This window comes from Rhagoletis pomonella, unplaced genomic scaffold, assembly GCF_013731165.1.
Source record: "Rhagoletis pomonella isolate Grant_MI unplaced genomic scaffold, Rhpom_1.0 Rhpom_scaffold_00002, whole genome shotgun sequence".
Taxonomy (NCBI): Eukaryota; Metazoa; Arthropoda; class Insecta; order Diptera; family Tephritidae; genus Rhagoletis; species Rhagoletis pomonella.
In genome coordinates, this window is record NW_023458556.1 from 49,930,260 (window position 1) to 49,957,376 (window position 27,117).

Here is a 27,117-nt window from a genome sequence, read left to right on the forward strand (position 1 = left end):
CACATTTACGAGTGTATGAGTTGGCAGGATTTCAAAAGCGAAAATTTACAACATTTAAATAAAATGCAATACTCATTTTCGCTTATTTTTCTCGGCGCCATTGAATACCTTTAGCGCATGCATTGAAATATTTATGCTATTTCGTCTCCCATTCAAAGTGTCAATGATCTTAATATTTTTTTTATTCTGCAATTAGCTTAAATGTCAAGTGAATGCCAGATAAATGATGCCATTAATATCTTTATAAAATGTTAATAAAAGTCTTATTTAAATATGTTTATTACAATATATAAGAACATACATACTATATTTAGTACAAATTATCAACATAAAACTTATTACAACGGTATTGATGTACACAATTTTTTGTAGGCTTTTGAATGCATATGATAAGCAAATATGTGGGAGCATCTGACAAAAGATAATTGGTAAGGCTTTAATTGTAGCAATAAAGCATTTGTGTGCAGACATTTCATTTGTAGCAAAATAAAGAGGGCTTTCAACATATCTACTTACTACTAGATGAATATGTATGTATGTACGTGCTTATGTGTACTATACGTATTTTGGTAAATACATATGTACATATATACGAAAAGTCAATTTCAACTCGAATCACATGCATATCTTTAGAATGCTCTTTTGACGTCAATCGTAATTTTAAAAGAATAATAAATAGAGCGGAATGAGACCTTTAATAAGTGCGAGGAAAGAAAAATCAACATTTCCACAAAATCTTGTACAGTAATTCACATATTAGTTATAATGTATTGTATTCCTAAAGCACGTAGATTGCAATGAGGAGCGTGACAAACTGTCATAACTAGACATCGGAATTCTATGAAATTGCATATTTTTGTTTATCATCCAATAGGTCCTGGACCAAGACAGAAAGTCGTCGCATTGAAAATGAAGAAGATTAACGCCCATGCATTTTTTCATATATTTTGCATATTCTTTCATAAGAAAGGTTTTATTTATAACAAAATGTATAAGCGTGGCCACCTGTTTAAAAATTCAAATTTAACTTAAATTAAGGCATTTAGTTTTTTGAAATACATTCATATATGTATATCACTTTCTGGGTGAGGCGAATGAGGTTTAAGAAGGATTTAGTTTGAAAGTATTTTTTTTTCCAAGTTTAAGAATGTTTGTTAAGTTTTATTGAAATAAATTACACCTAATCTAACACGCAGGAATTTCTTACACTCAGCGAAGGCGGGGACGGAAAACTAGTATATATATAGTATATTTACTTTACATATACATTTAACACAAATATCTGTGCTCCAACAAATCGAAAAGCTTATACTACGAGGGTGGTTCAAAACTTTGGAGCAAACAAAAAATTTGTTCCACAATTTTTGAAGCAATGATATGGAAATAGAGTGATCTTCAGGATTGTTTAAAAAACAAACAAGATTTCGAAGCTCTGAAAAAAGAGATTTTGCTAAAACCTCAGACAGTTTCTCTTATAGTTTTGCCATAGTTTCCAGGGACATTTTCAAGGGGTTATTCAAAGTCCAAAATAATTTGTATTGACTCATTCAGCCGCATTCCCTTTGTCTCTAATTTTTCGATCCTCTCTGAGATTTCAGCAAAATAATTTTGATACGAGATCGTAAAAATTTAGGTCCCTGAACTGCATCCTGTGCATTTTTCTCCATCTGCTTTTGGTGGAAACTTTTGGGAGTGTGCATTAAGCCGTATCACGACATATGAAAGAAAAAAAGATTAGCGTGTGTCAGTTTTATTTAAACACTTATGTCGAGAGAAAATTTTGGGAGCAAAAAAACCCCTCAAGAAACGATGACGACGTTCCTAAAAAGGGTTAGGCTTTATTCAATTATAGTCCTGAGCAAGGCCTTTTCGGTTACATATAAATTTAAAATGTCGGAAAGCAAATAAGAAAGTTATAGCAAAAAACGCGATCTAGCGGGTTTAGCGGGTGCCTAAAAAAAATTTTTTCCACTCAAAATTTTTTCTCGACATAAGTATTCCAATAAAACTGACACATGGTAAACTTTTTTTTCGTGATACGCGTTAGGGTGCATAGCTCAGTTGTTAGCGCTGCTAGCATAGCTGCTGAAGTCTAGAGAAAGAATTCTGATGAGGAGATGTGTTGGTCTCCAAAATAGCAGCTGTAACTTCTACCACTTTGACTTGGCTGCTGTTTCCATTTTTCTTAAAAATGTAGTACAAAGCTTAACAACCTTGTTAACTTAAAATTTTGTTTTCTTATTTTATTTTAAAGTATTTAGTTTTTTATTTAATTACTTAAAATTTCTAATTACCTTTAGTTCGCTTGAGTGGTAAAAGCTAGCGATCCCAGGAAACGCTAACTAGATATATGTAATTTTTAGCCCTCTCACTAATGCCCCACAGTCCTCGACACGATACGACATCTTCACTTGAATTTGAGATTTCTTAACACTCTTTCGTGTGAAACATTTTGTGTGCACAATTTAATTAAATTCCCCCTTTTAAACAAATGACAACCCCCTTTAAATGTTTTCAAACTACAACCGTCTTCAACCTCTTTCGTCTGACAACCATATCTATTGTGATACGTATCTATTGCCTTAATTGAAATTGAATTTGATTTTTTAAATAGGTGGCAACCCTCCTGAATGTAATTTGCAAGTAAAGCCCTTTCAAAACAATTTCGATTGATATCCATATTGTAATAATTAATTTCCCTTAATTGAATTTAATTGTTTAATAGATGGCAGCCCTTTACATGTTGTATATAAACTGATTCTGCAGGACCTTGATTTGGTTTAATACAAAAGCCTGTTAACATAAATATTGATTGCATGTTATTTGCATATCCTTTACAATATTATGCATGTTTGTTCATATTTTCTGCATATTAAAAATTTCATAGAATTCCGATGTCTAATCAGTACATTCTAGAAATTCACTTCTGGAGCAAGAGAGATTTTTACTGACTGCAAGTAATAGCTCTCACAACAGCATTTCAAAAAAACTTAAGAACTAATTGCAGAGTACAAGCCATTGCAATTTTCAAATGTTTTTATTGCAATAGTTATGTATCAATGAACGGTCGTTTTTCCTTCCCTTTTTCCGCTTGTCAAAAATATAGTTTATCATACAAATTTTTTTAAGCAAAATTCTTAAATAAAAATTATTAAAAATTACCCTGTGACAACGCTGCTCTCAGCGCATACAATGCTCCCTTATTAGGTAATTGTGTTATTAGTTCCTCCAATTAAATTCTATCATGCGAATAGTAACTGACAATAACTGAGAGTGATTACATACCTAAATTTCGCACGTTTGTTAGTAAATCACAGATAAGATTTACAGTGAGGTAAAATTTTAAGTTTACAGCTTCAATTTGTGTCGAAAGGTAATTAGCGACGCTGATATTTAAAAGCTTGTTATAATTTTATGGACGTACTATATAAATTAGAACAAACGTACACAAGGTTTACGAACGGGGATATTTGTAGGCGGGAACGCGACGAAAATTGAAAATACGAGTGTATTATTTCAACTTAAATACCCACCACGAAATCGTAGCAATATTAATTAAGTAACTCGCAGAATATGTTGTACGTTATCCTACTGTGGTATGTACAAATAAGGAATGTATATATGTAGTATGTATGCTTAAATAAACCCCAAAACTCATAAAAAAATCAAGAAAATCAAGAAAATTCACAATTTCTACTGCTTTACTGCTTACGTATTTCTCAACCGCTGAAGATTCACCACTCTACTTCAAATAAGAATTCAATGGAAAGCATAGAAAATTGACTAAATTTTTTATCGCAATTAACGTGACGAATTTCCAGCGGCGGCGAGATACGTAACCCGGTGATATTGTGCAGCTTCTTGGTTTCTATGTTTTTTGGAAACGCAGTCGAGTTGTTTTACACTTCACCCCAAGTTTTGCAAGTTTTTTGTCCAAACGAACGCGATTTGCTAACAATTTGTACAAGCTTGTGCAAGGTTTTTGCACAGCGAGCAGAACTAATACTTTGTGGTCTGTCAGACCACAACCTATGGTTTAGCGTATTTGAAGCCACCAGTAGTCGGAGAGTTAAAACGCTTTCGTTTGAAACTCATATTTTATTATTTCGCATAACTGGTATATAATTTAACTAAAATTAACTTTTCAAACAGGTTTGCAACCCTCTTCAAAAGTATCTTCACAATGGAAGTGAAATCTCTGAACACCATATTCTTAATATCTAATATCAAACCCGAAGTTTCCAATCCGCTTCGAGATAGAAATTTTTTAATTTTTCTATATTTAATATATAGTATTACTAAACAATGTGAATACAGTAATTTGATAAACGGTATTTTTATTTATCCATTTTCTCAAACAAATTTACACTCAATAGATTGTTAGGAATGTGAATAAATAAATATGCATGCATTCATCAAATCGTGACTGATTTGTAGTTTTAATTACAAAAGAAATATATCGGCTTTCGAAGCTTTTGTTATTTTCCACTTAAGTCACGTGCATTTTGGCAACTGATTAAAAGTGCAATAAAACGTCAACGTAACGAGTTTTGTAGCAAATATGCAATTATACAATAAATTCTTGCTCACTTGTCAGCTATTCTGATTGTACCGGCTGTAGTAGTTTTGATGATTTAAAGCCAAAAATTCGACTGACTGCCAGCAAAGTATCTCACACTCGAGACTATGCATACATATGTATGTATAAATGTATGTACATTCGACGAATGTTTTGTTTCTTCCGGTGCCATATGAAAATTGCGCTGCCGGTCACAAAAATAAAAATATTGTGGCAAAATTTCAGCCCTTTTTCTCCATTTTCCAGTAAGCGCTCGCAAAAATAAAAATTAATTAAACATGTTTTCCCTGCTTCTTTTTTTTACAAACAATTAAATATAGGAAATAAAAAACAAAAATTTTTGTATGACCAATAACGAAATTTTCATTTGGCACCTAAGGAAAAATATTAGTCGTTTTATTTGAAACAGTATAATGTACATATTTAGGTGCAACATGTGTATGTTAATTAGGGTAGTCCAAAATAAAAAATTTAAAACGTTAAGCTCCCCCCTAGAATTTTTCTAGATGAAAAAAAGTATACCCGTTTTTTTTGTAAACTTGGTATTTAAAATGATAAAAATGATATTCAAAGCCCATGAAGCTTTCCATTATTTTTCGAGTATATGGGGAAAAACACTTCGTAGAAATGGTATAGAATTATTGAAAATCAATATTTTTTGATCGGAAAACTCTGTTTCTCTTTAGGAGAGTTCCAATAATAATAACCGATTGTTTATTTTACCATTTTTTTAATATTAACGATTTTAACGCGGAGACCCACCGTTGGATTTTTGGGGTTTTTGAGGGACCTATAAAAAAACAGTTAACATAAAAAAATGGTTAATTAAGCAATTGGGTACTGTTATTCGAAGTCCTCTAAAGAGAAACAGAGTTTTCCGATAAAAAATCTTCAAAAATTCTATACCATTTTTCCTTATATAAAATGCATGAAAAATTTCATTGGCTTTGAGGCAGCTCTAAATATAATTTTTTTTTACAACATTTTTTATTATTTTATGGTATTATTTTCACCTTTTAGAAAAATTCTAGGGGGTGAGTGCTTAACATTTTAAACATTTTCCCCGCATGTATTTTGGACCACCCCAATGTACATACTGCCTACTTATATACATGTGTATGTTTGTACATTTGTATCTTCCCGCTTTTGGCAGTTTGTGACACCAGCAAATAAAAACTCTGATAGGCAGTTGGTGCAGGCATACAGACAGTCGATGAGTCTGCCACTTAATCCGCCAAGTAGTCAGTCCCCAGTTAGTCCATATGTCCAACATTTGAGCACACTCAAGAACAAGACGCTTCTTCAGACACCTTATATTATTTTATTTTTCAATTCTTGTGCTCTTTCTTGAGTTATAAATACATACTTATGTATATATGTAAGGACTAGGGCATCCAATCCCGGACACTTTTCCGTGTCCCGAAATCTCGGGATTACAGCTCCGCAATCCCGAAATTGAGTTACGGAATAAAAGAGATGTTGAAAATGAAAAAAATTCTTCATTTGACATGAAAACGAGATATACAGAACATCAAAATTTTGGTCTCATTTTATTTTGTTGGCGTTCTGTGGAAAATAAATTTCTGAAGATATTAGTAAGGGGTTATTACAATTAATATAGATATTTAGGAATACTATAAAAATATTTTGACATTAAATTACGGACTCTTTTACTAAGAGTGCATTATGCTCCCTGTAAGACCAAAAAGGGTGACAATGACTCTGTGTGGTTTTAAAGAGGCGAACATACTGTTAAATGCAAAAGTTGTAATAAAGTCCAAGTCCCGAAAAATCCCAGGACCCCGGTATTAAAATTTTTGCATCCCGAAATCCTGGGTTTGTTAAAATGCTTCGGGATTGATTGCCCTAGTAAGGACCCAGTGAGAAAAGTATTAATGCATTACATGCGTGATAAATAATGTAATGTATTTCTTATGAGTTCTAGATTCTATGACTGTTTGATATGTAATCAGGATGCTAATGTATCCACATTCATTCCTGCATTACTGGTAATGCAAAACTGAATGCCCCACTTTTCTTAGGACATCGCCGTGGGAAAAATAGTGCCTTTTCGAATGTGAAAACGGCTGTTTTACTGATTATTTTTTCGATTACCACACATTACATTTTTCCACTGGGAAATGTATGCATGTATGTATGTACAAGTATAAACACTACATATGTACATATATATGTAGGTCTGCATTTGTGGAAATTTTCCATTCATCACTTAAGCAGCAATGTTTGAACATTTGTGGATATGCATTTGTGCATGCACACATACATACATATGTATGTAAATATATGAGTGTATAGTAGTGCATTTTTATGTTGCATTTTTAGTTTTGTTTGTTGCAAGTGCTGCACATTTGTGCGTATGACATTCATTGCTGTTCGTAGTCGGTGTGGCATTAGTATGTACATACATACACATGTGTAATGTAAAACATAAATGTGCATACAATGTATACACGATTGTAGTAAAAATGTTTAATTTTTATTAATTTCAATGGTTGAAGAAATTATACACATTTGTGAAGAGATTTCAGAATGACATACTTTTAGTTTCTAATTTAATTAAATGCGCTGAAAGTCCACATTCAGATATGTGGGAGAAAAAAAATTGTTTTAATTTCATCTTTGATATAAACGTATGGGCGTGGATTTAAAAGATTTACATACAGTACATATGTATGTATATATACATACATATTCTGAATACAAATGACTATAGAGGCATGGTTAGAAACTATTTAGCAGTTGGCAGCCACCTCCACATTATAATTTCAGGGCTAAACGTACAACCATAAGAGTGTGCTACTTAAAATAACAAAAAATCATGAGCAACCCTTTATTTGGTTCTAGGTACAAAATAGTCATCCACGAAAATTTCAAAATTAAAAATAATTATAGGGGTTCTACCAGGGGCCTATTTCATAAAGTGACAGTGATAATTTTGTAACGACAGGCATTTTCCGTATTGGCAGTAACAATTCGACAGCTTGGTGGTGTTTTGTTTCACAAAAACAATTGTCACCACCGCTTTAAAAATTGGCGTTGACAAAATTGTCGCCATTCATATGAAATTTATGTGTTAATCATATGTAATAATTGCAAATGCTTTATTTTAGTCTTAAGAAATATTCAAATTATTGAAAAATAACACTGGTTTACAGGAAAAATGTTTTAAGGAGGTCACTATGCAATTGCTATGTAGAATTGCTCGGTGATTCCGAAAATCGAGTTAATTTTTTTTCTAAGGATGCGTTTTCGAGATATTTGCAATTTACCGTTATTCAGCTTAAAGAAAAAATTAGTTCCTTTTAATCACGTATATCTTACGAACCAATTTAACAATCTTAATATCAACAAATGGAAGCCAATGAAATTCTCCATAAACCGTATATACATCACTTTCCAATAGGGCTTATAGTTTCTGACAAATTAATTAATCATTCCAGCTTTTTTTATTTTTTAATTAAAAAAAGAAAAAAATCAACCTGTCAACAAATCACCCTGTTGGAAAAATCAACCAACACCAACACACAAAAAAATCAAACTTTAACAGAAGAAAAATGTACGAAATAACCGGTTCAGTGCCAAATTTTTACTGATGAAGAAAATCGATGGATTAATAAGAAATAATGAGTGGTCAAATGAAAATCGCGTGTTACTCGGGTGTACGTGGCGTATGATTAGCCTTTTCTTCTGCTCATTTTTCATACAAAAAAAACCTTGCGAAATTTTCCAACTCCAATGAAATATTTTATTTATCTCACCAGTTTAATTATATAAATTAAATTTTTCAAACAGGTGGCAACCCTCCTCAAAAATTTTTTCGGCCGTGAGCCTTCTTAAGCATCTTTAGTTGTATACCAATATTATAATATTTAATTTATCTTACAAATTAAATTAAATTAAACTATTCAAGCAAATGGCAACCCTCTTCAAAAATATTTTCAGCTGTAAACCTTCTTAAAATCTAACTAATTTGATACGAATAACGTAATATTAAATTTAGTATATCTTTAATTAATTAAGAAAAAAAAATCAAATGTTTGGCAACCTCCTCAAAAATATTTTCAGCTCTACCTCTTCATAAAACCTCTTTGGTTTGATATCCATAATGTAGTACTGAATTTATCTTATCAATTTAAATATGTAATTTAAAATTTTCACAAAGGTGGCCACCCTCAAAAATATTTTCGGTTGTAAGCCTTCTAGGCCTATTACTTTTTACACCCACATTGCAATTTTTGTTTTATTTTATCAATTTACTTAAACTGGCCAGCGTCTTCACATAGCACATATCGCACACCGCCTTCAAAAGAGTCACAACTCAAAATTTGGCATTTTTGAGATTATGCTCCAAAAATGTACGCAGAGCTTTTATTTACCTTTCAGGAAAAGCTGAAGCAAATTTTTGTTGTAATTTTAAAAAAAATCTAAGGCAAAATCGCCCTGCCCCTAGGATTATCATGTGCTAAAAAATAGTTGTTCGCATTTTCTGACAAACGTATTATTTTGAGTTGTGACCCTTTTGAAGACGGTGTTCATATATACATATCGTCATTTAAAGTACATAACCGCGTAACTGACATTTGCTGCCAGAAATTGGATTTGCTCACATACGCGGTTTTGCATTTTGTTGATACGCGGTTTTGTACTTTAAACGACGATATATACATACTGTGTAGACGTACATCTAAATAAGTAAAACTATTTCTTTGTATTAAAATAATTTAACGAATCTTCCTTAAAAAGATTGTTAAAAAATGGTTGTGGGTTTCTTGTCCCACAATAATTACCACAAATCTATCACATGTTGTACACAGTACATACTTAGTAGAGAATCTCAAAAACAAAAATATGAAGATAAAATAAACAATAATAAGACATAAAAAATTTCAATATTTCTAAGTTTCAACACACCTCACTTTCCACAATCATTTTCGTGTTTGTTTGGTTTTTGATTCGTCAGCCACAAAAACTGTTTATTTATTTTCGCAAACGAGTTATGATTTGAGCTCTATTTACGTTTTTTTTTTTGGTTTGTTTTTGTTTCAACTTATGGGCAATGCATAATATTTTAACTGGCCCCTTTCTAAGTCTCTCGAGTTTTTTCTGATTTTGTTTTGTCTGCTTTTTCGCATTTATTCTTATTTTCCCTTTATTTTGAATAAATATTTGCTCAACAGTTTCTTTACCCCCGTTACACGGCGGAAAATTATCTTTCACTTGCAACGGTAATAAATTGTTATTTTTTTAGTAATTATAGGTGTAAAGTAATTAAAATTTTTTTGCTGCTTATTTTTAATTTACGCCGCCGTTGCTTTATTTTATATAAGCTTTCTAGCTTTGCCGGTTTTCAACGTTTTGCGTCTTTATCGCACCACGAAATCTTTAAGACTGAAAGATACATTTACTTTGGCTGCCAGCAATCGCAGGTTTCTTCGCCAATTCTATAAAAACAGAGCGCACAAAACAACACGCGTGCAATTGCTGAAATTGACGCTGGCTGCGTAGTTGGCGCGGGCGTTGGAGCAAGCAGCGCATGTGCTAAGGCCATTTGGCAGTATTTTGCCGCCAGTTAGTAGTGCTACTGCCACTGCCAGTGCCATTGTCAGCGTCAACAGCAGCGTTAGCGTCAACTTTGCCGGCAATAGCTAAATATTTATTTAGCAGCGGCAATGAGAAGTAGTCTATCAACTTAAACTGAGTGACTCGTTTTGTTAGCGCCAACTGGCTTAACGCTCAGCGAAGCAACCGTTAGCAGCGCAAGCGCCCAGCTATTGTGCTTGTTTGTTTTGTTCTCCGCGTTTGTGGGGGATACCACATCAATCAGGAATTTCGTTTCTGTTAATTTTTGGCTTTATTTTTTATAATTTTTTTAATTCTTCTATAATATAGGGTGATACAAGAGTGATGCAGATCTCTGACAGCAATTATATGTGATATGTGAGCTTTTTAAATTCTTTTTCAGAAAATTGGTATTATGTACATCCAGACTTTGACAAACTTAGTCATGGAGCGATGCTCAGTTGAACCACACATGAAAGTCATCCAATCGTTGATGCCGATTTAAAAAAAAAGAAAAACTGAACGTTGTCCTTACATGATAACAAACTTTTAACGGGCTGAGTTAAATGACAGGGATTGGGGCAATATGTAATTTCAACTGGACGACGCCTCTTGCCACACACCGCATGAAATACTGCCCCTATTGCGAACATCTGCGGTCTTATTGAATCGCGAAACCACAATTTTGATGAGAGGATCATTGAGCGATTTCGCGAGAAAAGAAGGATAGAGAAAAATGGGGTGCTGGCAAGTAGGAATGCAACTCGAAAATTCCATCAGAAAGTTAGGCAGCAATGGAATAGTTTGAAAACCGGTGCAAGTTTCTGCTTAAACGAGGATGGAAATCTGACTGACAACAGAAGCCCAAAGTACAATTCAGATATGGAGGGAGCACTTATCAATGCTTTCGGATGGTAATATCGATGGCGCGTACGATGAGAAAGAATCCAGATTAATATATAGCGACGAAGCTAAAGTCCCTCCACAGTACCAAGACGCGAATAGCACAAAATAGGCCCAAAAACAACCAACCTCACGAAGACGACTAAATACCGGCATAGCAGTTCACAGCCGACGGCGAACACGCTTGACGATCGGAATCTCAATGAGCTTTGCTCAGTCCACAAGAAGAGAGATCCTGCTGCTAACGCCAAGCCTTTCATAAACCAACTTAGCGTATTAAATCATGGAAAACACCCACACCACATTTTCATCGATTTTAAAGCCGTTTTTGACAGCAGTAGCTTCTTTTTCGGTGCAATCTTTAAATTTGAAATCTCCACAAACGCGGTTATATAGAGTGACGTTTAGCAAAACTTTGAAAGGTTTTTCCCAAAGCGAGTGCTTTTCGTGTTACTTTTTTCAATCTCATCTTACAAAGTGTAATACGGACTGGAAATCTGAATGACAGCGGTTCTATATATGTATTGTAAAAGCTTAATGCTACTGGCATATGCAGATAATTTTGGCATCCTTGGCCTCAACTCCGAGGGCGTGAGCATTTTTAATTTAGAGAAGAAAGAAAAAGAAATTGATCTAGCTGTGAACGAGTACAAGACGAAGTACCTTCTGGCAACACACAAAGAGTCTTGGCGTATTGAAACAAAAGCGTTGAAGACAGCAAAGCAGAGTCCTTTCTCGACAAACAAAAAACCGTGATAGACTATTCTACACAAGACCTATAACCCAGTTCGCGCGAGGGACGGGTACCGAAGAAGATGGATTGACGAACTGTGAAAAGAACTTCGACTCGGTGCCGATGGGTCAACAGCGAAAGCAAGGGCGCCCACAAACAAAATAGAAGGACTAAGTGTATGACCAACTGGCGTTACTTAGCGACTTTTGTAATTACAAAACCTTCCATTATATTTGAAAATTCTGAATTTGTTCGCCTGTGCTAACGCTTTATTTAGGAAGTATTCCTAGAAATTGTATTTCTTTTATTTTGGAAGATGCCTAAGTAAGGTATCCTTGAGTTGATTTTTTCCGGTATAAGATAGCATGAGGGCTCGTTAACTGCTTTAGGATATATTGACATCACCACATAGCGGGAAATTTTGGACTAATTTTACTCAAAAATTTCTGAAAAAGTCAAGCCTTTACTAGACGAATAATTTTTTGTTTAAATATTTGGAAAGAATTTTAGAAAATATTTTATAAACCAGAATTTAAAATATGATAATATTCTTATCAGCGTATGGTGACAAGTCAGACCATGTTTAAGCAAGTTATCAAACCAAAAGTTATATTTTTCTTGGTGCCAAACTTATTAAAGCTGGTAGAAACGTTTTTGAGCTCGTCAAATGCAATTCAATTGCTTAAGATACGATTTTTTTTCCATATTTAATCTGTCATATTGGATTAGTGATCGAATTTCGCGATTCTATTAACAGAATCGGAAACGTTGGTACACTTTTAAAATCTGAAATTTGTCACCGAGAAAAATATTAATTTTGGCTTTAGGGTATCTTTTTTATTTTCCAACTTTAGCTACACACATAAATGCTGATAAGAATAAAATTTATTTTTTTTCTAATTTCAGGCTTAGACAATCTTTTCTAAAATCCGTTCCTAGTTAAAAAAATCATTTCGGTAAAAAATTGCCTCTTCTAGCCATTTTTGAACAGAGTTAGTCGAAAATTGTCTACTGTGCGACAGCTAAAAAACTTTGACTCTTTGCGTGCCTTAAAATTTTACAATATTTATTCCAGCCGGAAAATTTCCTATTGGGCATTCTATTGGGATTATTTATGTCCGACAATGCATTGTGCAAATATTTACTTTAACAACAGTTTATTAATCAATTCAACTTACCGGTACTCATCCATACTTGTGGGTAAGTAGTAGTCCATACATATGTACATATGTATCTACATAAATATGTAGTTATACATCTGTACTTAAACTGTTTAATGGTTATTATTATTTTTGCAACAATAGAAAAACTATTTGCGTACATGCTTACTGCATTCAAGTTTGTACATACATACATGCATTGGTACAATTTGAAACTATTTGTTATATAATATTTTCTATTTGCTATTCTTTGCACACTTGAATAGGTTTTAGTCTGGCATTGTTAAAATTTGCCCACTTGACCCTGAAATAAAAATATGAAAATATGAATATTCATGAATATGTCCTGTACTAGTTTTTCAGATTATTCCTCATTAAAGCTGAACGTGTGCAAAGCTGTTCCCTGCCTTATTGGTTTGCCGCTATGCCCCACTTTTAATCCGACTTCTGAAGATTGTGGAGAAAGATTTTTCAAGAAGGTCAATGAGGAACTCTCTAGGGCTAACACATTTGCAGCTTCATTTCCGGGAGTGTTGCGATGAGCAGGGACTCAAACTAAATCTACTAAATCTAATACTTCTGCCTGGAAAGTGCTTACATGGTCGCACAGATGAATTAATTTTCTTAATCCCTGGGATTCAGAAAAACTGCCTGCTCGAACTTAGCGTTCCATTTTGGAGCCGTCAGTGCACCGATGATGTATCCAAGCGGATGTGTCAAGTTCACCGTCCCAGCTTGCTATCGACCGGAGAATGACACCGAAAGGCCTGTGGAAATTTATTTCATCCCGTATGTATAGCCAGTATAATCTTGGGTGGAAATTAAGAAATTATACTACTATGTCCGATCGTTCTTTCTTTCCATATACTAACAGCATTTTCTTTTCTCGAAATTATGTTGCATTTATTCTGCCCTGCGCCAGGGCTGTAAAGTTTTTGTGTTCTTTTCTCATCGTTCTCACATGCATATTGCGTGCTCTTTCTTTAAAATGTTGCACCCTGATAATGTTGCCATATAAAAGGTGAAGTTTTTCTCTAGAAAAGAAAACGCCATCTGAGTCTTACAGCAGACACTGATGCGGTGTGTATTACGTGAAGGTCTATAGGAAATATGTTGGTTAGGTATATAATCATAGTACAACTTTTGGGTTGAGACCCCATGTATTCCCGAAAAGCGTCCTGCTATGCTCACTTTCTTTACTCTTTCTCCTATATCACCGTGCGACAATAAATATTACACTTACGAAAAAAAATTAAATATATTTGCAAAACTGTGAGCAAATCATAGTACAACTGCGTTTTTAGTTTTTCTCTCTGACGTCATGTTTTTTAAAGAACTTTGGAATTTCAAAGATATGATTAATTCGAAAAAAAAAATATTATATTTATTTTTTCCGTTAATATCATTGAAAATTTGAAATATTGATAACTCAAAATTTGGCATTTTTGAAATTATGCGCTAAAAATGTATACAGAGCTTTTATTTACCTTTCAACAAAAGTTGGACCAAATTTTTGTTATAATTTGTTAAAAAAAAAAACCTAAGGTTAAGTCGCCCTTGCCCCTATGATTATAATGTGCTAAGAAATAGTTTTTCGCATTTTCTGGTAAACGTGCAATTTTGAGTTGTGTCCCATTTGAAGACGGGCTGCGATATGTTAGGTACTATTGTATATATGAGCACACCCTCGAATTTCGGTATATTTATTTTACAACTCAGCTCAGGACTCCCACATACTCGTGTTCTTTAGATAATCGTAGACTTTAGTCCTTCAACTTTGGTAATTTAAAGCTTGGGGTGTTATTGTTAGTTCTGATTTTTTCCGCATTCTCCCTCACTGCTCAGCAGATCGAACTAGCCTTCCTCTCCATCCACAGATGGAAACAATTTGGTTACAAAAATTACTAAACCACCAGGGTAGGCCATTACCATTGCTTCCCTCTGGTTGAGGTTGAGTAGTAGTTAAAGATTACTCCACTTTAAGGAGTACTTCTACTAACGGTCCTCTTCAGTATGCAGCTTTCCCGCTCAGCTGAAATCATCGTCGGTAAACATGAGCTGATACTTATCCCACTTATAGGCAATGTCCGCTAAGTAGAAGCTCCGGTTAAATATAACCACTGCTTTATCGATCACATGTTATATGCCAGATGTCGCAATCTTCGATAATGATGTTTAACTGGGCGTTATTGATAACCAGACATTGAGTAACCGGACATTGAGTTAATCAGGAATGTAAACCAGCCAAGTTTAAGTAGCGTTTTAAAAACAGTAAACACAGTTTTTTGCAAGGAAATGTGTTTTTAATCTGAAATCAAATTTGTTTGAATGAATGTAAATAAAATTTAGCATTTTAAAATTATGTTTACCTACCTTTGTAGCTGAGTTTACAGAGGTGCTTCCTGCTATTGGTTAGATTCCTGAAGGTCACAACATGTTAAAATCCCAACACAAATTTTTGTTTTATATTAGCAAACTATGAAAAAGTATCTGCGAAGTGCATACTGAAAGCGTATTTGAACGAAAAACCCGCTAAGCACAAACCTATTTAAAGTAAACAAACCCCCGCTGCATCCATTTTTAGATAGTTTCAAACTAGTTCCAAACTAGTTCGGTCTACATCCATTATTCTATAGTTCCGAACCAGTTATAAATTCGTCATTTTAGATATAGATTCCTAATGAAAGTTTTTTTTATTCTTTGGAACTTACCACATTTTCTGGGACCATTTTGGACTTAGCAAATTTGCATATCACTGAACAGAAGCGGTTATAAATAAAATAGGTAATTCCATCTTTTGAAAATTGTAAAAATTGCATTAAATTATATAAAAAAAATTTTGAAAAATTGGACTGAGGAGCAATTTTTCACTCTTTTCTAGCGATATGTAGTTTTAAAAAATAAAATAAAATAGTTTTTTTTTAAGGTACCACATTTCGCTGCTTTTGAGCTGGTGGGGATCGGACTGGTTCGTTTTTGGTGTTAAAGACCTAGTACGGAACTATAAATTTGGTTCACCAGTTCGGGGTTTCTCTACAGGGTATTGATTTCTATACTCATGTGTTGAAAGCTTTACTCAAAAGTTGTTTCAAAGAAAACGACAGTTTAAGATCAAATAAAACCATCAACTCAATAATTAAAAAGAAAATAGTAAAATTTCTTTTAAGTTTCTACCGAGAAATCAGTAGGCCATAACGAATTAATTGTTTGTGCTCCCAAATAAAATGATGACTGTACCCGAAAGTGAATTTGTTTTAAATACTTATGTGAAGGTATGTAGGATTTTGAATATGTACAAACGTACTTACATACATACATATGTAGTATATTAAGCATGAATGCGTGCATGTACATACAAACATAGTTTGTATATGAAGATCTTTTCTTATCTCATCTGTCAACTATATGTATGTCGTTAAAAGTGAAAGCTTTAGTAAAAAAAAGAAATTAGAAAAGTTCAGCAGAAAGGAAATGCAAAATTGTAACTATGTATGTATGTAATATAAAATCTTCGATTCCATTTATAAATAATTGCATGACGGTTAAATACACATTTATGTACATATGTAAGCTTGAGAGACAATGAAGGGTTCAAGCTAAGAACATATTCTGGTCTTAGGTCAAAAGGTATGTGGCCACCTCTTGATCACGTCATGTGCCCCCCCCCCTGCTTTCACGGCTACGCAACTCTTATCCGTCTTTACCGCGAAAGAGACAATGGTGGAGATCCAGCGTTCATTCTCCGCCACAAAGTGCAGCATTGAAGAAAACATCGACCGCAGGGACGATGTTTGAAATACGGGTAAAACCACCCCGCTTACCATGTAGCGGTTGTTTTCGGAAAAGTTATAAACAATATTTAATACTTACGCCGGGTATTTAATGTTCGGCTCCGCCCGAACTTAGACTTCTGTACTTGTTACCGAAAGTGAATTGCTACTCATAACAGCCGATACATGGGTTCGTAGCCGTCAGCTGTGAACAGTATTCCGCTGGGTCCGGGGCTTTGTCATTTTCGAACAGCATTTCATATTTGTGTTCTCACTTCCTGTACGTTCAGTGTAGGGGTGTGCTTCGTCCCTAAACACTGGCATGTGCGCCACCTGTGTCACCATTCAAAACCTTTGGGAAGTGTTCCCTAGCGTTTCCATTTTTCTCTTTGCAGAAACAAGCCCCGGTCTTAAAACCGTTAAATGTTTACCTTATTTATGGTACAATTTTCGAGTCACATTCCTGCATGCCAACACTTTAAGCTCTTAGCATTCTCGCCTTTCTGCCCACCTCTTCTTCCGGTATCGCTCAATTGCTGCAACCGTCGCACAGTGGTCAATAAATGGAATTTAATGTTTATAATTCACTAGAGCCTTCATTTCTTAACCAATTTGATTAATTATTTTTTTAAATGAAAGCTAATAAAATTTTCAAGAGACTAGTTGGGCCCAATTTTTTATTTTTTTATATTAAATTTTTTAGCGCAAAGTGCAGAAAAAGTGCCAATTTTGAAGAAGATCGATTCTCCTGTTCCAGTTAAAAAAAGATACATAATAAAAACTAGTTAAAAACAATTTTAGGGTTCTCCCAAAATGAAAAAAATTAAAAAGTAATAGTTTGAAAAGTTATAAAAAAATGTTCACCAAAAATGTTTTTTTTTTGGTTTTACATTTTTATAAAAATTTTGGGTACACTGAGGGAAATAATGCATAGTAAAAATGAATACTTTATATTTGATTGTCGTTTAAAAATGTTCGTATTTAAAAATAATATTTTCATACAAAATTTATTACGCACGTATTTGACTGTTCACATCTGAGTATGTATATGTAAGTATACATACGCACCCCAAGCATGCAGAGCGCCGCACTGAGAGCGGTGACGAAACACACATACGCACATAGCAAGAATGGTAGAATGAGAGTAGAATTCTCAAGAATTTCTGTCAATCGTGCATACATAGTACATACATATTTATCCGGACAAATCGCGTTCTTTGGTGTTGATGGATATTCAACATTTGAAAGCAAATTTATATGACTGGGTGTAGCTGAGTGCGCAAAGATGCTTGCCACAAGTTGTTGGTATCCGGAGATGGTCGGGTTCGAATTCCGCTGCAGGCAACATGCAAATAAATTTTTTTTTTAGTTTTTTCTTGATTATTCACTTCTCGGATGCTTTTTCAGTACGAACGCGGTCATTTTAATATGCGCGTAATTGAATTGAATATTTACCGATATACAGTACTTTCGTTGACGTTTATAGTAAGATCAATTACGTTTCTATTTGATTTTAATATTTTTTTCCCTCAGTGTATGCAGTTTTATATATCATTAAATTATAGTATAATAAAGTGCAAGTTGCAAGTCGCTAAGAGTTCGCGTTGAATTTTAATAATTGTTTCGCTAACATTTCGAGCACATCTACATGCTAAATGGGAAATATAAGCGTTTGTTATGTTATTGAAAATCAACGCGAACTCTTAGCGACTTACACCTTGAACTTTATTATACTAAAATTTAGTAATCTATAAAACTGCATACCCAAAATTTTTATAAAAACTAAAAACAAAAAAAATAACTTTTGGTAAACATTTTTTTTATAACATTTCAAATTATTACTTTTTATTATTATTTTTTTTTTGGAGAACCCTACAATTGTTTTTAACTAGTTTTTATTATGAAACTTTTATTAGCTGGAACAGGAGAATCTATCTTCTTCAAAATTGGCGCATTTTCTGCTCTTTGCACTAAAAAATTTAATACAAACAAATAAAAATTCGAAAATTGAGCTCAACTAGTCTCTTATAAATTTTATTAGCTTTCACTAACAAAAAAAAAATACCAAATTGGTTGAGAAATGAAGGCTTCAGTGAATTATGAACATTAAATCCCATTTATTGACCACTGTGCGTCGTCGCTCTACTGTGCGAAAGTTTGCCGGTCGCCGATATTGTGTTTCAACGGTTACGCTCTCGAAGAAAACGATTTACGGGAAGACTATATTTTTATGATTACAACTACAAATTGTGAATCTAATAATTTACCCGAAAGAAATTGCAGACTTGTGCTTAGGCAAAAGTAAATGTGATGTGGCGTATAAAATCATAGGCTTTTTGAGAAAACCACAAAACCGCAAAATATTTAAGTATTGCCAGTCTATAAATATTCTACAGCCTATCTTATTTAAATGAATAAAAAACTGGTAAGTGTATGTTATTTAAATTGAAACCAACTTGTGTTTTTTTTTTAATTTATGTAGCTAAGACCCGAACGAACGCTAAAAAAAGTGAAAAGCTATGACTTTGTAAGTGGATCGCAACTTTCTAAGTATACCCAATGTACTTAAATTCTTCTGTCTTTGGATGTACTCCATAATACAGGTACATAGCCTGAGGCATAAAAAGTGCAAAATTATTCGGATGAAAGAGCTAAGAGTTAAGCCGAAAGTCCTACAATGCCTACGTGTTCTATCAAATAAAACAAACTTCTTAAAATGATACCACGCATTCTATAGGCAAGCAGGGTGTAGGTTTCTGAACAGCAAGTTGTCTTTAAATATATTAGTGGTATTTACCAAATTGAGCAGGTGGCTTGGCACTAAACTACAGATGAGCTCAAGCAATGAATGATGACAACAGCCGTTGCTTGAACCGATCTGCTCCTTTGCCAGACTGCCTGGCCACTTGCTCACTTTGGTGAATACCACTATTGTGTTATCACTCCTCGCTATAATGTCTAAGCTTTCGTTATTGAGAAGAAAGGCAACGCATCATTATTCGATCAGTTTTTTTCCCTATTGACCACTCCAATTGTGTGTGAGTTAAAGTCTTGCCACATAATCAAGATTTCCACTGACTTCTCTGGCTTCAGGAACTGCAGATGAGCACCTGCTTACATAAATGCTATTATCGTCACAAGCGACCCGCTAGCGTCTGTTCCGCGGGCATTGGGCTTACACCCGGGAGCAAAGGTCCGCTGTAAGGCTGAGTAGCTCCGAAGGTCGCCTGATAGCCAAAGCACTCCGTACACGACTAAGCGTTATGAATTCCCAGAGCCAAGCCGATCCTCGGTACGTATCGAATGAGAATCGGTTTGGACTTAAGGTTTAGGTTTGGATAGGAAGTCTCGGAGAGAGGTATATGCTAGGTAATTTAGAATGAAAAAATTTTTTTTTAATTGTTTCCTTTGTTTGTTTTTGTTTGGATCCGACACAAGCACGCGCCTGCCTCCGCAAGCATCCCCTCTGCCTAGTGCTTATTGGATTTCGCTTTCCCTTTTCGTTTTCGTTCTTATTTTTCATTTTGCTTTAAACTATGGTAAATTCAGTCTCACGAGTGGTAGAATTGAAAATCTTCGGTGTGGTGGCAACGAACATTCTGGCTCGGTGTGGCTCGCACTGGAATTGCCCCTTCTCATTTATAAACGTTCTCCGCTGTCAGCTTTGGTTGATTACACACTGCATATGTTACTTCTCCATGTTGCGTACTTTAAGGCCGCACTCATCTTCATTTAGAGAGTTTTGGCGATGGAAATTTAGCGTAGGGATTGTCATAATCTCACGCTGCTGAGATGATCTTTGTCGCTTTTTCGACTCAACTAAAGGGACACTATTACAGCTTCCTTGAATGTGAGAGCGTATAGAGGCGACTACCAAAAAGTTTAGGCTCAATGTGGCCAGTGAGTTTGTACATTCAGACGCTACTTTCAAAAGCTCTTCTAACCTTTCAGAGAAATGCAAGACTTAGCTATGTATATATTCAACTGGATCTAGCTGATAAAGGTTCTGATATTCGGGTCCATAAAAGTTATTTAATGAAACGAATTAATTGAGCTAACAGATAAATATGTATCCACATTGGGTATAAGATCACTTTCTAGTTGCCAGGTCACTGCAACAAAATAGAACTTCGAAAACGACGGAGCCTAACCACTACGCCAGCACAGCACTGTGATTAGATCCAACAATTTGTAATGGTTCGATTCATATCGGCGAAGATTGTGACAGCATGTATTTGCTGTTTGCGGGTTTCGAGTCGCATAATCAGTGAGACGTTAAAATTCAAATTGGCGTGTGCCATCAACCGACTGCCATTAGACTTCTAAGCCAAGCACTTGGGGCATACTACATACATACATATTGGGCGTGTGTTGGCGAATAAACCCTCCGCAGTTCACCCAGTTAAATACTTAGTTAACAACTTATGCGCAAAGACGTGTGTTTTTTATGTTTGCAAGTATATACATATGTGCTACTGTGTGAGAGGAGGCGACGAGTGTGACTTGTGGCAACAACTGCTGCGGACTGCTGCTGTGGTAGCTGAATTTCACTTCGCCTCTGCGTGTTTGCGTTATTCGCATGTGAAACGGTGAAGCGATAGGTGGTGCTCTGGAAAATACTTACATAGAATAAAAAAATAATAAAAAGTGACCAAGTGAATATATTTTTAAAATGCTGGTGAAGAAAAAGTTCGCATAAAATGATTGGTTGCTTGTAGGAGAAATGATTATCCTTGCTGCGAGCAGAAGGAAGTGAAAGTAGTTCAAATTTAAGAAATCAAAATATTTAAGCGTTTAGTAGGAAATTAAAACAGTAAAAAAATGTTATGCTTTTTCGTGGTCACAAAGTTACTCATGCTCAAATTATTGCTGGCCAGCATATCCGGCTTGCACGCTTACGATTTTGGTTATCATCCCAGCGCCGAGGAATTCGATAATTTCGTACGCGAAACGCAACGTACGTGGACGCGCGATTTGCTAGCCAACGAGCACCGGCGCGCGTGGATCGCAAATCCGCCGTTTCGAGATGTAGCGGAGAAGTTTGTGCCAAAATACAACTACGACAAAGAGCAGTCACAAACGGCAACGAAGCAGGTGACGTCATGGCCAGGACATGTGCAGCGCATCGGTCGACCACAGCGACATCGCTATGAATCACCCAGTGTGGCTGCGGCAGCGCATGCGCTGAAAGGGAATGCTGTTGGTTCGAGCTTGAATTTTCATTTGTTCAGCAGTGAGCAAAATGAGGATGTGGATGGTGATGGAGCTGCGGGCGAAGTAAACGCTGCAGACCTGCCAGGAGTGCTAAAGTTTAGTAACTTGCAGCCACAAACAAGGCCGCCTAACTCCAAGCCATCAAGACCGCAACGTCCTAATAAGCAAACGCTAAGTAGCGTTATCGAAATTGCCACTTCGGCTGAGTCACCAAAGCGGCCAGCACAGGCTAATCAAAGCTTTGGCGGTTTCTACAAAAACCACACCGAGACACAGTTCCCCATATATTTTTCCAACCCAGTCACTGGCATTATCTATGCGATTACTGAAGTGGGACGCGTGCCGCATAACATTAGTAAACCTACTTCTGCTAACAGCACTATTTCGCTTTATGTCTCGAAGGAGCAATACGAGCGTGACTTATACTTGCAACGCAAGCACTACGAACAGAGCTGTCAGTCTGTACCAGTAAAGCATTTGCCTAAGCGTAATAGCACGGTCACGATAGCGCATACCACAACGCCTCCCCAAATAATACGTCTACAAAAGCCGTCGACATTCAAATTGCCGATCGCTAAGTTACCCAGTCATCTTAATAAACCGCCACCTGTTATAGTACAAACAGAATTGACAATCAGCGATCAAGTCCAATTGCCGACGCGCAAGCATAAACCCAAAGTCAAGCGAAAGAACAAGAAGAAACCAAATAGACCCGGAAGAAAGCCAACTGTCACACGTAATGAGCTGCCGCAAATAATCAAAGGTATGCGCGTATCAACGCCAAAGCCGCAAACAAGCACCGAGAAGCAACAAGTCGCCACCCAACTAGAGAAGCCAAATTACACGCAAACAGTTTTCAGCAAGAGTCCAATTGAATCCACGGAAATTATGCTGACGAGTTTGTCAGCGAAAAGCGACCAGTCTGAGGAGCATCAGGTGCGTAAACGCTCTGTGACTAATATACGCGCTTACATGGATCACGCGCAGAATGTGACGATAACCGATAAGTATCTTAAGGATCCGGTGGATTTGCGCGCGATTCATGAAGTTGAAAAGGTGAAAGACAAAATCATGGGAGCAAAAAGAGTGACATCGAAAACCAGAACTGCAAAACGGGCCAGAGTGAGAAAACGTCAATCGAAGCTAGGGAATTACACCGAAATGAATTCCTTAAGCAATAGTGCATTCAATCGCACCAACTGGGATGTGCTGAAGCAGCACAAAGGAGGATCTAATGCAACAAACAGCAGAAATGATACAGCCATAAAGCCAGCTTGGACAAATCACACCGTGAACTACGATGCGACAACGCAGTTACTGTCAATAGCGCTCAGCACTTCCCGCAATAATGCGCAGAAAAGAAAAACTAAAAGCAAGAAAAGGCGTAAGAAGGAAAAAGTTGAAAAAAGGGGTGAGTTCGATCTCTTCGACTTTGGCGACGATGAAGACGAAGACGACGATGATGAGGAATCTGCAGATCGCACCGATGGCGAAGATGATGAAGAGGACGACGACAATGCTGGTTCCTACGAAGATGACGAATGGTCTTACTATGACTTCGAGCCGACTGGCAGCACGAAAATTAAAAAACGCGAGCGTCACAAAACTCACAAGGAATCGAAAGATCCGGAGAGCTTCGAAGAAGCAGAAGATTATACTGATGAAACGTCAGAAACATCTGAAATAACTAATCGTCCAGCCAACTCCATAATAATAAATGATGGCAGCTCGGCTGAGCCGGGTGCCGACTTTGGTGCAATCGAGTCGGAGGAAAACAGCCTTACTAGTCCACCAAGTACCACCACCACCACCACGACCACAACCACGACTACGACTACGAAAAAACCAAGCATCTACACTAAGGCAGCAAGCAAAAAACGCATACGCCGACGTCCAACTTCCAGCGATAGCTCAGCATCTTATGAAGACTATGACTACGAAGACGGTGGTGGTGTTGGCGGTATTGGTGGATTTTTTCGTATGATCTTCTATCCTGTGCAAGTGCTAATGAATGGTATGGCAGATAATTTTTCCAGTAAAGAATCTGATGAGGAACAATATTTATATCCCACCTACACCACTTATCACAATGGCATACAGCCGATAGAGAGTATTGAAGAGGATGAGGAGGAACAATCAAATTCCTTAGCTAGTTGGTTAAGTTCGTGGTTTGGTTTTAATAGGCGAACGAAGAATATTGGTAGCACAACACCTTTGCCGCCGTCACCATCACCTACAGAGCCGCCAAGCTGGCTTGAATCGTGGTTCGGTTTTGGTAGCCAAGCAACGACAACCGATAGCATGCCGGAGGATGCTAGTGCAAATGATAGTAAGTAAAAGTATTAAATGCAAAGTTGTGTATTCGTGTAAGAGTTTGAGTAGATGTGTGCGTGCTTGAGTGTTAAACAAATTAAGCGCTCATGATGCATAATTGTTGCTGCAGCTATGGGTGTCCGCTGGTGCAGTTGGCTTTATGACAATTTGATTGTGAGAAATTATCACACTCTTACTTTAAATGTGCACGCCACTGACCAAGTTTATGAATCACTCAGCTGAAGTGGAAAGTGGCTTGTTTGTTCGTTTTTCTACTTTTTTGTCTTTTGCTAACTTCCTTTATCCAGTTCAAAAAACTTGTTCACTTAGGAGCTAAGTAATGAGGAATTTGCGTTAACTTCCGCCTATTTTTAATTCTGTGAACCTTTTGCTAATAGTCATTGTTTTTTTGTTTTTTGTTTTTGTTCACGAGCATTTGGCCAAGCTGACTCAATTTAATATATATTCACTTAATTGGGATACATTAAGAAAATTGGAGTGCGTACAATTTGCGCTGTTCGCAAACTAATCATAATTTTAAGTCGGTCGGTTAATTCAAATTATGGCCGCGTACAAAATTTCAAAATCGTTTCTTTAAAATTCTGGCGGTAATCGCTTAGAGCTGATTTATTTAACCTGAACTACCCATAGGTTTTGACTTGATTGCTTTAAGTTAGAGGTGGCTAATACTCTTAGCTGAAATAACACTTTATACCTGTGCTATTATTTTACTTCAATTTAAAAAAGGGATTAAGAAACTAAATATTATATAATGGCAATTTATCCTCTCCTTAAAGATGTAAGTACTTGACGCTCACGCCAAAGACTTGAAATAATCCTAATAGACCGTGCGTCTGAATCGTGAGTCGGTTTGGATGTGTTTGTGAAAATAAATATGTGTTAGTTACACCAACATGACTCCCGGCATGACTCTGAATGATTCAACTGTGTTTAGTCGAAGGCGAGTCTACACGTACACAATTGACTCACGAGTCAGACGCACCGTGCATGCCACCTATAAGGAATTCATCAATATTTATAAATATAAATAAATAAATGAGCTATCAGAAACTTAAGAAAAATATCCATTTTAAAGGCCTATAAATCCTCTTCTCACAACAAGTTCGACCTTTAAAACTGAATAAAAACTGATAAATCTACAAAAACGTACTTTCTGACCAAAAATGACACGTCGCGACCTCTAAATGATTTTTAAAAAATCTATAAAACTATGCAATTGCATTTCTCATTAAAGGGAAGGAAATTAGGGGGTAGGGTCTTGAAATTTCAAAAAAAAATTCGATGGGCACCCTTATGTATGTATGTATATGGTAAAAATATTTGTTAATGCTCTAAAGAAGTACTTTTTTTGTGGGAGACTCAGCACATAAGCTGTTGGAAAATTTGTTTTGTAATACAGTTTTGTAATATAATAATAATAATAATAATAATAATAGTAATAATAATAATAATAATAATAATAATAATAATAATAATAAAAGATGAGTTCTTGGAGCAATTTAACTACACATAGTAACCACTCATTCCCACTGAAATTGCAAAAAAAAGTTTACACTTTCAATTGCAAAACCAACACACAATTTTAGCAACAATAAACAGGTGACACAATTTGCCCAAAAATATAATTTAACGGAAAATAAAGATTAAAAGTGAGGCATGGGAAAAAAGAGTAACAACTTATACATTTTTTTGTTGACTCAATGGAAGAATGAACGAATGTACGCGCATATGTAATATACGTAATTATCTTAAACGCTGTCATTAAGCCTATAGTATTGTTACGCTTTCTTGTCATCAACAAAAAAAAAATCTCCGCTCATTCAACTTTACTTTTCCCTTCAATCGCCAGAATGGTTCTTCGGTTGGTTTGACTCGAAACCGAGACGTCGACGCAAGACTACCACAACTACAACCACAGTGCATACACCAGCCGCACAAGTACCAATTTTGACAATTGTCGATCCACTAAAAAATCCACAAAATTGGATTGGCATTTTGGCACATCACATCATTAATGCCACCGCTTCAACAGTCACTCAAAATCCAATTATGAATGCAATATCACAAGCCACGGTCAATCCGGATGTGCCACGTAAAATAACATACGATAGATATCAGATTTGGCGGCTAAAGCCAATAGACGATACACAGGTGCATGCCTTGGAGGAGTACAAGAAAAGTGAGGATGGTATAAAGGTCCAATGGCTAAAGGGCCCCAGTTTAAGGTGAGCGCAAAAAAGAAGCATTTTTAAAACTTTATATCACTAGTTAATATTCTCTTTTTATTGTACCAACAGAGGTCTAACGGATGTGCTGGTGCCACCAAAACAATTGCTAGATTTCGAAGCCAGCCTTAGCTTTGAATCGATTGCGCATGAGGTGCTTATTTACGATGTCGGCAAAGCAATTGCCTATGAGCAGGCACAAGAGCAGTTCCACTTTAATGCCGTCATGCATAAGAATAAAAAATACCCGCAGAAGCATCAGCAGCAAGCACTTACCATGTCATGGCATAAATACTATGAATATGATGATATTATAACACATTTGGAAATGTTACGCATGCGCCACCCACAACTAATCGAATTAATACACATTGGACGCTCCTATGAAGGCCGGCCATTGGTAGTGGTGAAGATTGAATCGAAAGATCATGCTGCCAGTGTTGCTAGTCAAACGCAAGTGGCACAGAAAAAGTTGAAGAGCAAAAAGCAGACCAAGGAGGCGAATTCAGTGTTCATTGAGTCGGGTACACATGGCCTCGAATGGATTGGACCGGCCACTTCGCTCTGGATGATCAGTGAACTGTTGCGGCTGATTAAAAGCAATAGTGAGTAGAAAAAA

General features: G+C 35.9%; 2 protein-coding genes across 3 annotated transcripts in view; one reads left to right on the forward strand and one right to left on the reverse strand.

The window, feature by feature from the left end:
- Positions 1 to 27,117, reverse strand: part of LOC118733768 (WW domain-containing adapter protein with coiled-coil homolog) — a 199,080-nt gene that overhangs the window by 127,848 nt on the left and 44,115 nt on the right. The window contains exon 1 of one of the 2 annotated variants that reach the window (XM_036463317.1): positions 9,512 to 10,304. The exons of the other annotated variant lie outside the window; for it this stretch is intronic. Coding sequence (XP_036319210.1) covers positions 9,512 to 9,529 — 18 coding nt within the window. The 5' untranslated portion in view covers positions 9,530 to 10,304. Of the gene's footprint in view, positions 1 to 9,511; positions 10,305 to 27,117 lie in introns of those variants that run through there. 2 annotated transcript variants of the gene reach the window in all.
- Positions 21,535 to 27,117, forward strand: part of LOC118733767 — an 8,106-nt gene continuing 2,523 nt past the window's right edge. Inside the window, exons 1-3 of the mRNA XM_036463308.1 lie at positions 21,535 to 24,268; positions 26,123 to 26,498; positions 26,571 to 27,103. Of these exons, the coding sequence (XP_036319201.1) occupies positions 21,547 to 24,268; positions 26,123 to 26,498; positions 26,571 to 27,103 (3,631 nt within the window). The 5' untranslated portion in view covers positions 21,535 to 21,546. The remainder of the gene's footprint in view (positions 24,269 to 26,122; positions 26,499 to 26,570; positions 27,104 to 27,117) is intronic.